This window comes from Triturus cristatus, chromosome 10 (assembly GCF_964204655.1).
Source record: "Triturus cristatus chromosome 10, aTriCri1.1, whole genome shotgun sequence".
Taxonomy (NCBI): Eukaryota; Metazoa; Chordata; class Amphibia; order Caudata; family Salamandridae; genus Triturus; species Triturus cristatus.
Window position 1 is genome coordinate 838,848,010 of NC_140593.1, and position 15,163 is coordinate 838,863,172.

At 42.4% G+C, this 15,163-nt stretch overlaps 1 protein-coding gene across 2 annotated transcripts in view; it reads left to right on the forward strand.

Moving 5' to 3' along the window:
* Positions 1 to 15,163, forward strand: part of CREBBP (CREB binding lysine acetyltransferase) — a 1,382,831-nt gene that overhangs the window by 905,330 nt on the left and 462,338 nt on the right. For both annotated transcript variants that reach the window (XM_085628465.1, XM_085628466.1), the window contains one exon: positions 10,223 to 10,311. In XM_085628465.1, coding sequence (XP_085484591.1) covers positions 10,223 to 10,311 — 89 coding nt within the window. The remainder of the gene's footprint in view (positions 1 to 10,222; positions 10,312 to 15,163) is intronic.

Here is a 15,163-nt window from a genome sequence, read left to right on the forward strand (position 1 = left end):
CACCAGACACTCTTGTGCACATTTTAAACAAAACGAAAGGGGAAAGTGTGACTAGTGCTCGGTGGTGAGCGGAAACAAGTTGTGATGTTTGAGGGGGGTTTTAGGGCTCCCGTTTAAGTAATCGGGCCGTCCTTCCTCCCAACCCACCCTGAGAACTTTTCTCGTACCTGGGTAAGCCACGCTCCTCCTGGAGCGTGGCTCGGTGACACGTGGGGGCGTTGGCCTCCTGGCTCAGCCCGGGCTCTTGATGGTCTCGTCCCTCGGTCTGTTCTGCTCTCTTCGTTTCCTCCTCGGTTCACCACGAACGCTCCGTCTCTCGGGTCCTCTTCCTCCGCTCCGGTGTGGATGCACACCAACTTCCTGGATTCTCCAGTCCTTATCGTCGGGAACGCGCTGACGTCAGGTGGGGGCCGAGTCTCGTCACCTTGGAAGGCCCAATTAAAGGAGCCGACTCCGTTGTCTTCCTCCGTCGGTGTCAATAAAGTTGTGTTTTGTGTCTTCCAGTCGTCCTGCTGGGAGGAGACAAGAGGGGGCGATAGAGGCACTGCAGACCACCAGTCCATATCGGGCTCATGTCTCTTGCTCAGCGAGCCCGCCCATCACATTTTTTGAACACTTAGCACCTTTCCAGGAATATGTCTCTCCCATGCAACACTTACCTGGATACACAGCATTCCGGGAGCTGTAGTTGTGGCTAAACTGCAGCTGAGTTGATATCACATGGCCAGGGGTCAGCGGATTACTGCCAATGAGAGAGACACTGGACATTCAAAGGTGGGGGTGGAGCTATTCTTTGATTATGGCGACACCGGAGGAAGGCCGTAAGGCTGAAATGCATTATGCACACGCTGTATTCAATAAAGATCTTCCGACGTCTCCCCTGAGTGGCCTCTACCTCTTCTTTCCGGAGTGGGCAGTTGTGGGGATATATATATATATATATATATATATATATATATATATATATATATATATATTATAGCTCAATATTCTTCTCCTGTTGAAGAAATTACCGCACTCACGGGGGACATTGAAGTCGTTCTTTATTGACGGCTTACAGCAAACAAAACAGACGCGTTTCGGCGATAGCCTTCTTCGGTGTCAATAACACATCAAAAGGGGCATGATTAAAAGCGTAATCGTGAAGCATAGAAATCAAGAAGGGACCAACTTTACAATTCATAACATGAGTGCCATTTTGTAACAGTGCATTTCAGATGTAAATACATACAAATTCGTTGAGTCGTACAGTATTTTCGTCTATATGACATGATTTTAAAGACCAACATAGAATTTAAAATTTACCGTTAGGTTGGCAGCGCTTCTGACCAAATTGAGCCGTGTATCGGCATAAGTAAGTGGATACTTTAGAAGCAAATACATCTCTAGCCGTCCCTAGGCACTTCTATATATATATATATGCAAATCACGCCGTGTATCGGCTTGCGTCCCCTCTTGTTACTCTAATGTCAAATGGCACATTTGTTTTAATCATATATGATCACATGATTACAGATTTTCAGAAATCAACAGGTTGCAGGAAAACCATACATATTCAGGTTTCGAGTATAGCCCAACTCTTTTCTACATGAAGCTATTGTCATCTACAGGCCTATGTGGACTACCAGTTCCTCCCCACTGTTCAATCCTTTCGGATACTTCGTCCCTAGATCTATAATATACCGTGACTCCAGTCTCCTTAATCTGCGTATTCTATTGCCACCCCTAATATTCACAGGAACCTGATCAAGGCCAAAATACTGTAGTTGATTTCTGTCACTTTGGTGACATTCTGCAAAGTGACGTGCCACAGGATATGCAGCATCTTTTTTGTCTATGGCTCTCAGATGTTCTAGGATCCTGATTTTAAGTTGATGTATGGTACTGCCTATATAGCGTAACCCGCAGGGACACATCAGGCAGTATACAGCAAAAGGAGTGCTACAGGTTAAGAATTTAGTTATGTTCCTTGATCTTTCTATATCTGGTATATTGTATGACAAAACTCTTCTGCTGTTTGAGCATGCTTTGCATCGGTTACAGGGAAAAAATCCCTTCATTTCTTTTAAAGTGCTTCTTCGTTCAGGGATTTTTTCTAGGTGGCTTTTTACCAGCATATCTCGTAGTGACCTAGCCTTCTTAAAGGTTACTAGAGGATAAGCTGGAATGTCCTCCCCAATGACACTGTCGGTTTTTAAGATGTGCCAGTTTTTTCTTAGCATACGTTTTAGACGATTTGCCTCAGAGGAGTAGGGGGTAACCATCCGGAATTTCCCCTTACCATCATTATCATCCTGTATGGGTTTCTCCATCAGAAGTTTATCTCTGGGGATCTTTCTTACCTTCTGCAGGGTTTTCTCCAGAGTCTGAGGTTTATACCCTCTCACAGCAAATCTAGCTACGCAATCCGAGGCAGCCGCCTCGAAATCAATCTCCCTAGTGCTGTTCCTTTTCAATCTAAGTGATTCCCCATATGGAATACTTTGGATAAGTTTGGGTGGGTGGTTGCTGGTGGCAAACAGGGTTGAATTGCCCGCAGTGGATTTGCGGTATAGTGCGGTATGTATTCTTCCTCCATTAATAAACACTCGGAGGTCCAGATAGTCCGCTGCCACCGGACTCACTGTACCCGAGAAGTGCAAATTGAGATGGTTGTCATTAAGGATGTCAATGTAGCTATATGCTGATTCCATTGTCCCCTGCCACACAATAAATAGGTCATCGATGTACCGATACCATTCCACCACTTTCCCACTGTTTTGTCCGGTAGAGGTTCTGGGCACCTTCTCCTCCCACCAGCCCACAAATAAATTTGCATAGCTGGGTGCGAAGCAGGTGCCCATCGCCGTACCTGATCTTTGTCTGTAATGTTGATTTTCAAAAAGGAAAAAATTATTCTCCAGACAGAACTCCAAAAACTCTATCAACATTTCGTTATGTTCCACATATCGTAGTTGACGCTTTTCCAGGTAAGTTTTCGCAGCCCTGATGCCGTGTTCATGCTCTATGCATGTGTATAGACTAGTTATGTCCAATACCGTTAACAGATAGGTTGAGTCCCACTCCATCTTAGTTATCTTGTTCAAAAAATTCTTAGTGTCTTTGATGTATGATTGGAGTTGCATTACGTGAAAGAACAAAAAATGGTTAATGAACATAGATAAATGTTCTGTCAAACTATTCAAAGAGGACACTATAGGTCTGCCTGGCGGATCTATATTGTCCTTATGCAATTTGGGAATATGGTAAAAGGTGGGTATCATTGGATTGTTACTCCGGAGAAACATATGTTCTTCTGTTCCCAACATGGATTTCGCATACCACTTTTGGATTAGTTCATCATATCTCCTGATGCTTTGAGTGTGTGCCTCATTGGTTGTTTTTTCATAGTATTTCCCATCCGAAAGTTGTCGTAGTGCTTCTTTACAGTACCTTTCCCTGGTCTGTAATTCTACGTTCCCACCTTTATCCGAAGGTTTGATTATTGTTGACGTATCTTTCATTAGGTCTTGTAATGCCGCTTGTTCTGCAATCGTTATGTTGCTCCCTTTCCAATGCATATTTTTACTTGATCTGAATTTTAAAAGATCTTTAACCATGGTGTCTGAGAAAACATCAATAGCGTCAAATGGCATTTGGGGATTAAACATCAAGGTAGGTTTGAACGGGCTCTCTTCCCTTTCCTGTTCTATGCCAACCTTCCTTGTTCTCTCTGCCATACTTGTCATAGTTTCAGGGTTTATATTTCCTTCTGATCTCAAATTTTCCAATAGTTCGATGGCTGGCAGATCTTTCCCCGTGAGTATATCCGTGACTGTTATTCTTGATCCGATTTTTGAGTCTCTCATGTTGGGTCTTATTTTGAAATATTTGTGTAATTTGAGTTTGCGTATAAAGCAAAAAAGATCGATTCTAGTCTGAGTGTATTCAAGATGATTACTTGGACAAAAAGTTAAGCCCAGACTTAATACTTTCTTTTCATTATCCGTGAGAGACTTATCAGTTAGATTGACCACTGTAAGATTCGTTGCATCTATTGCCGTTTGCCCGTTTTCCTGTTGCGCCCTCTCCATGCTGCTGGCTTGCCTCTTGCTGCCCCCCTGCGCTCGTCGCGTTCTTCTTCGTTTCCTTCCGGTGGTTTGTTCTTGCCACCCCGTAGCCATGATTGCCGTATTATTTGGAATTCGTCGTGAAAAGGGGTAGTTGTCTTCCTCCCTTCTGTTGTTCTTCCTGATGGCTCGTCACTTGACTCATTCCCTGTGAGGTCAGATTCCGAGGTCTCCACTCTTTGAGATGTTGGCTGTTTGGATCGTAGACTTAATTCCTTTCTCGGACCGTCAAATTTGCGGGCAAAGGTTAGGATTCTTCCTTGGATATAATCATTCTCATCACGAATAAATTTTTCTTGCTTTCTTGTTTTGATTTTTTGCTCATACTTCAACAGTCTTGTCTTCATTAGCACTCTTTGTTCTTCTACTTTGTCTTTCTCATCTTCTTTTGCCAGGTCTTCCTCCAACAGCTTTATTTCACCCAGAGCTTTATCCCGGTCACTCCAAGCGTATTTGACCAGGAGTTCCAGGGTTCCTTGACAATAATGTGCTGTATGCTCTGCCCAGTCAGTGAGAAGTTGCGGGTCCGGGTTCTCATAAGATGGGACCGTGTAGACTCTTAGCCCCCTCGGTACTCTCTTCTCATCTATGTAGCTTTGGAGGCTAGTGGCTTCCCACCACTTGCGGGTTTCTCGCTCATATAGTCGCTCTAACTTCCACAATATTTCACTGAGTTTGTCTCTGGGTTTGTCGGGATCCGGTAATTTAGCACCTCCTGCTCCCCCATGTTTTCTGAAAATGTCTTTGGCCGCTTCGCGGCGTGTTGACTCGCAAAACATGCCGCCTTTTGAAAGGTCCCTGTCCCCCACTGCGCCCTGCCGCCTTGCGCTGCCGTTAAACGATAAATAAAGTTGCACAGCTCACCATTCGTTGCATTCTTACGTTGCCGATCGAAATCCTAGATTCCATTCAGTCCGCGTTCAGAATGCGTTGTGCCCAGCAGTTGCGACGGTGCTCTCGTGAATAATCCTCGCTCAGTCTCCACTGTTCCATACGAAGCACTCTCGGGCGGGTGCGGTTTGCGGTAGTGGAAACCGCTAATATATTATAGCTCAATATTCTTCTCCTGTTGAAGAAATTACCGCACTCACGGGGGACATTGAAGTCGTTCTTTATTGACGGCTTACAGCAAACAAAACAGACGCGTTTCGGCGATAGCCTTCTTCGGTGTCAATAGCACATCAAAAGGGGCATGCTTAAAAGCGTAATCGTGAAGCATAGAAATCAAGAAGGGACCAACTTTACAATTCATAACATGAGTGCCATTTTGTAACGGTGCATTTCAGATGTAAATACATACAAATTCGTTGAGTCTTACAGTATTTTCGTCTATATGACATGATTTTAAAGACCAACATAGAATTTAAAATTTACCGTTAGGTTGGCAGCGCTTCTGACCAAATTGAGCCGTGTATCTGCATAAGTAAGTGGATACTTTAGAAGCAAATACATCTCTAGCCGTCCCTAGGCACTTCTATATATATGCAAATCACGCCGTGTATCGGCTTGCGTCCCCTCTTGTTACGCTAATGTCAAATGGCACATTTGTTTTAATCATATATGATCACATGATTACAGATTTTCAGAAATCAACAGGCTGCAGGAAAACAATACATATTCAGGTTTCGAGTATAGCCCAACTCTTTTCTACATGAAGCTATTGTCATCTACAGGCCTATGTGGACTACCAGTTCCTCCCCACTGTTCAATCCTTTCGGATACTTGGTCCCTAGATCTATAATATACCGTGACTCCAGTCTCCTTAATCTGCGTATTCTATTGCCACCCCTAATATTCACAGGAACCTGATTTCTATGCTTCACGATTACGCTTTTAAGCATGCCCCTTTTGATGTGTTATTGACACCGAAGAAGGCTATCGCCGAAACTCGTCTGTTTTGTTTGCTGTAAGCCGTCAATAAAGAACGACTTCAATGTCCCCCGTGAGTGCGGTAATTTCTTCAACAGGAGAAGAATATTGAGCTATAATATATTAGCGGTTTCCACTACTGCAAACCGCACCCGCCCGAGAGTGCTTCGTATGGAACAGTGGAGACTGAGCGAGGATATATATATATATATATATATATATATATATATATATATATATATATATATATATATATATATATATATATATATATATATATATAGATATATATATAGATATATATATAGATATATATATATATATATATATATATATATATATATAGATATGGATATGGATATTCTACTGGCGGTCGCCAGTAGATAGTTATAGTTGGGACCGTGTTTTCATAGGAAATCCGCAACATTCTATTTGGAATAACTTTGGCGCCGATTGACGAATCCTCGCGAAATTCTCAAAATAGGTGGGGCGCTCCGCTCCTTCCCTGAAAGTATCGGGGGGATTCGTCAAGCGGGGGCTGAGAAAAAGGGGGGGTCCCAAAATGCGTTTCCCCCATGCATTTTTCCATAGGACCTTTAGTCCGAGCTACAGCCCGAACAGCTGAACAGAATTGAAATTTGGCAGAGAGGTAGCCCTCAGGTCAGGGATGTGCCTTTTGAAGGTCTCGTGTAAATCTGTTCAGTATTTCCTGAGAAAATAGCATTTAAATCAATATATATATCTATAGGCGCGCTCCGAGCGCGTACCGTAAGCTTACCGTACGCCGCCGTGCACGAGCGCCATTCTGATTGGTTGTTAGATGTCAGTAAACATTCGAATCGGTCGAAACCAGGAAGTGTTGGCCGCCATTTTGTCTCTCGCAGTCTGAGGGGGTGAAAAACAAAGGTGGAGAACGTGAAAAGGGGGCAGGGTGGACAGTTCCTGACCCCCTAGCCTTTGTCAGGGGGTCCCAGAAGGACCCCCAAGGGCAAAAATTAATTGAATTTTTTTTTCGAAAATTCGCGGAATGCGCGTAGCGTACGCGCACGGCGTAAACGGAAAAATTCCCCGAGATGAATTCCGCGAACTTCGCGTAACTATTACGCATACCGTACGCGCACGGCAAAAAAAAAATTTTAAAAAGGAAAGCTTAAAAAAAAAAAAAAATTGTGAGGTAAGGTTGGCTCTTAAAAGAGCCTTTGGGTTAATACAGGGATAGAGGAAAGAAAGAATGGGAATATTATGAACGTCTACAAACGTGCTGGTCTATCTTATTGTTAATAAGGGAAACACTGGTCTCCCCAAAAACAATAAGACCACAACACGTTGTACACCTCATTGAAACCCTCCGAAATCGAGGGTTAATGTCCAGAGGAGCTGAAGAAGGTGATGCTCCCACCTCAGAGGAAGGGCTCAGCTGAGCTGCCGATGATGTACTCAGCTGAGCTTCTGAGGTTGGGCTCCGGTGACTTACTGAAGAGTTTTCTTCAGTATGTCGAGCAAAGGTCCTGGCATGTTTATCCCTAAGGTGTCTCATCATAGAGTGATTTCCAAAGGAATACTTCTTCCTTGGATCTCCTCTAGATAAAACACGCTCACAAAGTCTGCAAGTGACCAATGGAGCATTGACCTTTTTCTGCCCCTCTGGAAAAGTAAAATACCACCACACAAAAGAATCCTTTTGTTTCCTCCTTCTCTGTCTGATGATGGTGCTGCTAGGCTCACTCTCAGAAGAGGTCTGCTGCTCTGCCATTGTATCTCAATGTCAATTCAGCTCCTTCTCCTAGGGGATCTCAAGCAGTAATGAGGGGAATGGGTGTGGTGTGGGAAGTTTCTGGAACTGAAAGTAGTTTCAACCAATGAAAAGTGTTCTTTGTGGACCACATGACCTACCGTGCGCGCTCCGTATGCTTACGGTACGCGCTCGTAAACAAGTCCGCATGCGCAAACGTGACGCTTACGGAGCGCTTACGGAGCGCGTACGTAAGACGCACTCGTGCATGCGCATTACACGCCCCTGCGTAACCGCGACGTTGCTTCCGCGCAACGCGCATGCGTGTACGCGTACGTCATGTACGTATCACGTAAGCGCACTGTACTTATGACGTACGGAGCGCGTAGCGTCAGCTTACCGTACGCGCATCGTATCACGTAAGCGCACCGTACTTATGACGTACGGAGCGCGTAGCGTCAGCTTACCGTACGCGCACGGCAAAAAATGCATAAAAAAAATACAAGTTTCAAGAGTTGTAGAAGATAACTGTGATGTACAACTGTATGTAAACATTAATTTTTAAAAAATTAACCATTCCATAATGCAGGATATAGTATATATATTATTATATACATAGGTTGGAAATTATTTTTTACCAAAAATCTCAAAAAAAAATTTGCATTTAAACAACCGTACAAATTCACTGAAAAAACCATAGGTTTCACACACGTTATAATTAGGAATTAGCATTTAAAAAACTTTGCAAATTCACTTAAAAAACCATAGTTTCACACATGTTATAGTTAGCAGGACATTTCACTCGTGAAAAACCAATGAAATTCCCCCGTTATAGTTAGTGCAGGCAACTATAACTCACGCGACCGCAATCCTCTGCTGATGATGTCAAATATTACATCACTGATGACATATGTGTCTTTCTGAAAAAAAAATATTTGTAATATATGTATAGCTAAAAATTAATGGAAGACGACATGGGTAAATAAGTGTCTAAATACAGTGATGTAATATTTGACATCATCAGCAGAGGATTGCGGTCGCGTGAGTTATAGTTGCCTGCACTAACTATAACGGTGGAATTTCATTGGTTTTTCACGAGTGAAATGTCCTGCTAACTATAACATGTGTGAAACCTATGTTTTTTTCTGTGAATTTTATATATATATCATGTGATCAAGGCCGTTCGCCGGCCGAAACGCGTCATGACATAAGGGAGATTTGAGAACTGAATAAAACGACAGTATCTACCGACGAAGAGGAGTTCGTGCATTCTTTCTTTTCCTTGAGAAAAACTGGTGAATGCTCTGTGTTCATATATATATATATATATATATATATATATATATATATATATATACACACACACACACACACTCACTCACTCACTCACTCACTCACTCACTCACTCACTCACTCACTCACTCACTCACTCACTCACTCACTCACTTTTAGGGCGCTCTACCGGGATCCTGCATGTGGGTGGGATTATTCAGTGCGTTGATGAGGATTCCCCTGAAAGAGAACTAAGAGTACAGGTAATAAACTTTTCCTTTTCATTCTCCTCCAGACCTAATTTTATGCTCCTGTTTGACTTTCTGAAACTAGGCACTGAAGTTCGAACTGTTCGAAGAGAAACAATATCAATAGGAATCTGAAGAGAAACCAAGTCCAGTGTGTGGTGAATGAGTGCTGAATCTGTTGTAAGTGTATGCGTTATTAGTGTGTGTGCGGTGCGGCTTTTCAAGAAGATAAAACTGTAATTATTCATATTTTGTTAACAAAAAATTGTTCCATTAGGTTTGAGAACAGGGGTCTGATAGACTGATCGGTTTGTGTAGGTGGTGCCTCTGAAGAGATAACTTTGTCGTTATTGTCAATTTGAGATAATTGTGGAGAGGAACATTGCCTACTGAATCTCATACAACAAAATTTGTATATGCAGATTGGTAGGCACATGGGTGACATAGGGGTTGTGAAAGGTTGATGATAATGTGACTTGAAAGGAAACCTAATGCCATGTCTGGCGCAAGCTATTAAATGTAATGTAAAACCTTTCAGTTCTTAGAGAAATGTTTCTATCCAAAATAATTATTACCACCTTCTTGTGTATGAGTGGAGATGTTCACTGTATACAGATTTGATGAAAGGCTAGAGTTACAGGTAGTTAACATTTACAAAACACAAGGGAAATTGACAAATGCAGGTCAGTACTCTTCTATTCTTAGTACTTTATATGAAGATGAATGTATATGACAATTTGGCCGTTTGGCTTTCAATTTCTCGCGCACAGACACCCCCCCTTCCCAAACATGGCTGGTTAGGTATTCTCGGTATGTGAAAGCATCTGTAACGATTCACAACCTGCTTTTCCAAAGGAAAGACAGTTGACATTGGAATGTTCTTTCAACCTCAATGATAGTGCACTTTTTATTCTTCACTGATGTACGTGATTTTTTGTTGCTAGTGATTATCATTTACGGCAACATCACTCACCTCAGAATTTTTGTTGCAGGTTGAATTTTCTCCCCAGACCTTGTGTTGTTACGGGAAACAGTTGTGTACTATTCCCCGGGATGCTGCTTACTACAGTTATCAGAATAGGTAAGCTACCTGGAGCTTGAAATAGCATTTGTCTTTTTATTGATGTCTTACTCTGCTCAAATCCCACCACAATTTAGTGCTCGTGGGTATTATTAGCAAGAAACCTACATCACTGATGGTTGTCACACTGTACATGACAGTAAGGAAATGCTGAAATTCCAGTCTTCCTCAGCCACCATTAATATTGTGATTTCTTAGCCTAATAGGGCATATACTTGTTTTGCATCACATTTGTCTTTCTTTTGTGCCTTCGGGGCAGAGCTACTCACCACTATTTAGCTGTCATGGAAATTTTGAGTTATGTCTGAAGTTCGCATCATCCTAGGTTGTCACACCTTGCATGACAAATTGGACAATCATTGTGAACTACTGAAGGCAAAGCATCTCGAGCAGTGTACCAGATACCCCCACCCCCAGCTTAATTGACTGTAAGCGTAATGTCCATAGGCCAGAAACTATGGCTTGAGCAAAATACTTTGAATAGGGTCACTATGATAGGGCTGCCATGTTTGCTAGTGAGAGTGTGGTCTTTGGGGATGTACGAGTGTGTGTGCCTATGAATGGGATCTATGTGTATGGGTGACTGAGAGCTTGTCATGTACTTGTGGCACAGGACATACCTTTCGCCATATGTGGCACCTTTACATGTATAACGCAAACATAAAACTATTTTTGAAATGGGAGAGATTTAAGCAAAAAATGTTCTGTACAAACTTTCATAATATGGAACATTTTTCTGCACTTTACAATTCTCTCACTTGAACCAATGGCTGTATTTTTCATTTATACATATGGCACGGTCTCTACCAGCATCTGGGAGCAAGATACCTGCTGTGTGTAAACTGAAGACTTAACATATGTTTTTTATGTATTCCAAAAGCTCATCAGTTAGATTTTCTCCCATTTCCAAGTGTCACATTTACAAACAACCAGCATCTTGCTCTCAGTGGCCTGTAGACACTGTGCCATATTTAGAACAATAAAATAGTTATTTGTTTAAATGGGAGGAATTTAAAGTGAAGAAACATTTTTCAATAAACATTGACACAATTGGCTTAATTGAAAGTAGAGAAAGAGATTAAGACTTTATGTTCCATTGAAATACATTTCTTCACTTTAGATTTGTCCCATTTAAAACAAATGAATGTATTTTATCAGTTATAAATATGGCACAGTGCCTACTGACACCAGGGAACAAGAGACCTGCCGTTTGTAAATGCAGCACTTTGAAATGGGAGAAAAGTAAAATGAAGAGTTAACCTTAGATAACTTTTCACTTTTTCTTTCATTTTTATAATCATTCAGAAACATTTTGTTCGCAGCTCCAATATTGAGTTGACAAGGACCTTTATTTAAGCGTTAAATACCTCAGGGCTTCAATTCTTCACCTCTGTGCCCCAGCCTCGGTGGTCATAAATCTGACTGAGCACTGCTCATTACCAGGCCCTGCAATCTGCAACCTGATGATAATGTAAAATAAAGCCTTCCCATAACTTGACACTGCTTATTCAAAAATAAACTCAAGGCTGCAAGATACTCTGAATTTGTGTGGCAGCTTCTGGTAGCTTGTGATCGACTTGTTGGAGACACCTGTGCTTGGAGATAATGCTGCTCCATATTTACTGTCCTTTAATAGACTTGAACTGTCAGGAACTGACTATTTGGTTGCTCATGTATCTTTAGTTCTTGTTTCTGCAATATTTTTGAAAAATGCCAATATAAACCGTTGCAAAAAAAAACTGTAGGTCAAGCATGCTATTCGGGTGTTTCTGTGCAGGAAAGGAGGATAGGCTATTTACCTACTCTGCATGGCTCTTTGATTCAAAGTTAGGCTGGAGATAGTTTTTTCCCCTCTCTTCCACCGTATAATGTTCTGTGGGTCTCTCTCTCTCTGAATTAACTTCCATATAATGAATTGGAGAGGAAAGGCGAAGAAAGACTGCATATATCATTGTGACACTGCTGCCTAAGGGGTGATGGACAAATGCATCTAAATTAGGACGGTCTTTTACACCCATTTAGGGGTCACTCAGGACCATATAACTTGCTTTTATTAGAGCACATGCAATTGTTATGCCACTAGAATAGTACAGTGTCATTGAAAATTCAGTCGTGCTTTATAAATGTATTTAAAAATGCTACAGCTTTGCAAACCATTGAATGTTTTTTAATGAAGGTGGCTCTGTTTTTGAAAACTCCCTGAGTTTGCATGAAATTAGTCATCTAATTTGTAGCAAAATACATAGCCATGTACAGTCTTCAAATCTACATTGGGATAGACCATACTACTACATTTGTGTTATGTCAGATTTATGGGCATCCTCTGCCAAGTGGTGATAATGGAAACTGAGTCTCAAAAATCACTATGGTGTGACTGACATGTCACACATTTGCATCCTGGCATGTCTAACTCGGCCTGAGTCTTCTGAGATTGAGTAGCATTATATTGCATATTGGTAATTCCCTGTTTGTAAAAGGTAAATGTGAATCCTGTGACACTGTTGTGAGTGGTTTCTGTAAGGGAACCCCCTTGTCACGCTCATAGATGGAATTTAGATAGGGAGCACCTGGTGCTCAGTTGAAGGTTCTTGAAAATGTTCTGGATCCAAATGGACTCTTGGGCATATTTCTAGATAAGTAATCTGTAATCCTCATCAGAGTTTTCATGACGAATGCCCAACTCAGCATATAAAAAGAAAACAGATTCATTGCCATTACCGGCACCTTAAAATGAGTGGATATCAGGAGTGGTTTGCTTACTTGAAGCTAGAAAGATTCACACCTCAGCTGTCCATCGTGCACTTGCCTTCGTAATTCACTGAAGCTGCTGCTTCAATTCATACATGCCCAAGAAGCCCATACAGAGTGCTAGAACATCTGTGCCATATTTGGGATAAAATCTTACCTTGTTTCAGTGAAGTGAATCACTACAAACCAGTCACTGCTCTTCTAATTTGGACTGTGACAGTTCTGTAAAGGCTGATGTACCACACCTCCCAATTGGAATGTATTCTTCATACTACAGCCTGACTTGTGAATAAAAAAAATACAGCCACTTCACCTTCAGACAGACCTACACGGGCTACTCTTGCAGATATATATATATATATATATATATATATATATATATATATATCTATATATATATATATATCTGTGGCATTTTCTGCATAATAATGGATTTGCCTAACTGGCTACATATTCCGTCATCTGCTGAGTGATGTGCAGGTTTTAACAAATAAAGCTGTTTCTAGCTCAAACGGATCAAAAGTTACTAAAATGCAGCCTTGTCCTGCTGCGTAGTGAAAGTTCCTCTGCCAACATTGGCTGGTTAGCTTTGTTTCTTATTGATGGTTTGGAGGGAAATATTTGCCCGTGCAGTAATAACATGATAAATTTAAAAAATGATGAAGTAGTACTATCACAAAATGTCACGTTACATCGCATACTTTACATTTTCTAGCTGCATAATATAACCAATCATGCTGCTTAGTTTGCTCTTCCCCTTCTGCATAATTACAGTTGCCCTATGTCTGATTGAGGCTTCTAGCTGCAGATTCCTTATCTTAGAATTTCCCAGGTGTCAGGCTGGATCCGAAAGCTTTTGCTTGAGCAAATCCCCTTCCACGTGCTGTTAGATGACTCCATTCTGATCCACGTGTCGTCGTTGGCATCTGTTATGACATCGCGGTCATGTATATAGGCGCCACAGAGGCATGTGGACATCAGTTATTTTCTTTCTGCCCCAGTTAAGCACCGATCCTTGAAGAGCTACCACTCTGTTGCTTTTTGTCAAGCCATTTTCGACTTTTTGATCAGCTTCAGGATTTTTTTCCATTGCGTGCGAGGGATCTCTTTGAGGAAGACCAAGTTTAAACCGTGTGGCGCTTGTCTCCACACAATGTCTGTTACCAATCCCCCATGTCCAAGCCTAGCATAGGGGCTCCTGTGAATAGCACAGTGGCACGCCGCCATCGCCCAAACTCCGGGTGACCCAAAGTTCCTCAGCCAACAACCCAACCCTGAAAGCTTGGTGTTGCAGGCTTTAACTTCCAAGGGCTCGTTCCCATTCTCCTCCTCCAACCCGGACAGGGAATCCAATGGTTTGGAATCACTTAGGAAGATGTTTTCTTCCTCAAGCGTGGCATTGCGGCCGGGGAATACTTCATGCTTATTGGGCTATTTCTCCCATTCTCTCTATGAGACGGTTGCGCAAGTTCTGCCACAAGTCCCAGAGGAGGCCCGGGCTGTGCTCTCCCAAGCAGTTAAGGACGAGAGAGATGCAGCAAATTTCACCATCAGGTGTGGACTTCACACGACCGATTCCCTGGGCAGAGCGATTTCATCTACCGTGGCCTTGCGGCGCCACGTCTGGCTTGGAACCTCAAGATTTTCGGTCTGTGTCCAGGCTAATTTGATGGACATGCACTTTGATCGATCCTGTCTGTTTGGGGTTAAGGCAGACTCAGCCCTATAGCGGTTCAAGGATTCTTGTGCTATGGCCAGATCCTTGGGCCTCTCTTCTACACATCATGGCCAGTCTAGCTTTCGCCCCTTTCATGGCAACAAAAGGGGGGGTTTCAGCCCCGCCACCCTATTCCAACCACCGTCCTGCACAGACTTCCTAAGGACTCCACATCGATTAGTTGGAGCTTTGCGCGATTCGGTTCACATTAAAAGCATTTCTTCCCTCTGTCAAGGGAAAGCTAGTGCAAGTGTTCACGGACAGCACCACAGCCATTTTGTACTGCAATGCGCAATGTGGTATGTGGCTGTGGACTTTGTCAAGAGGCCCTACGTGTCTGGACATGACTGGAACAGCAGGGCATAACCCTGGTGGTTCAACACCTGG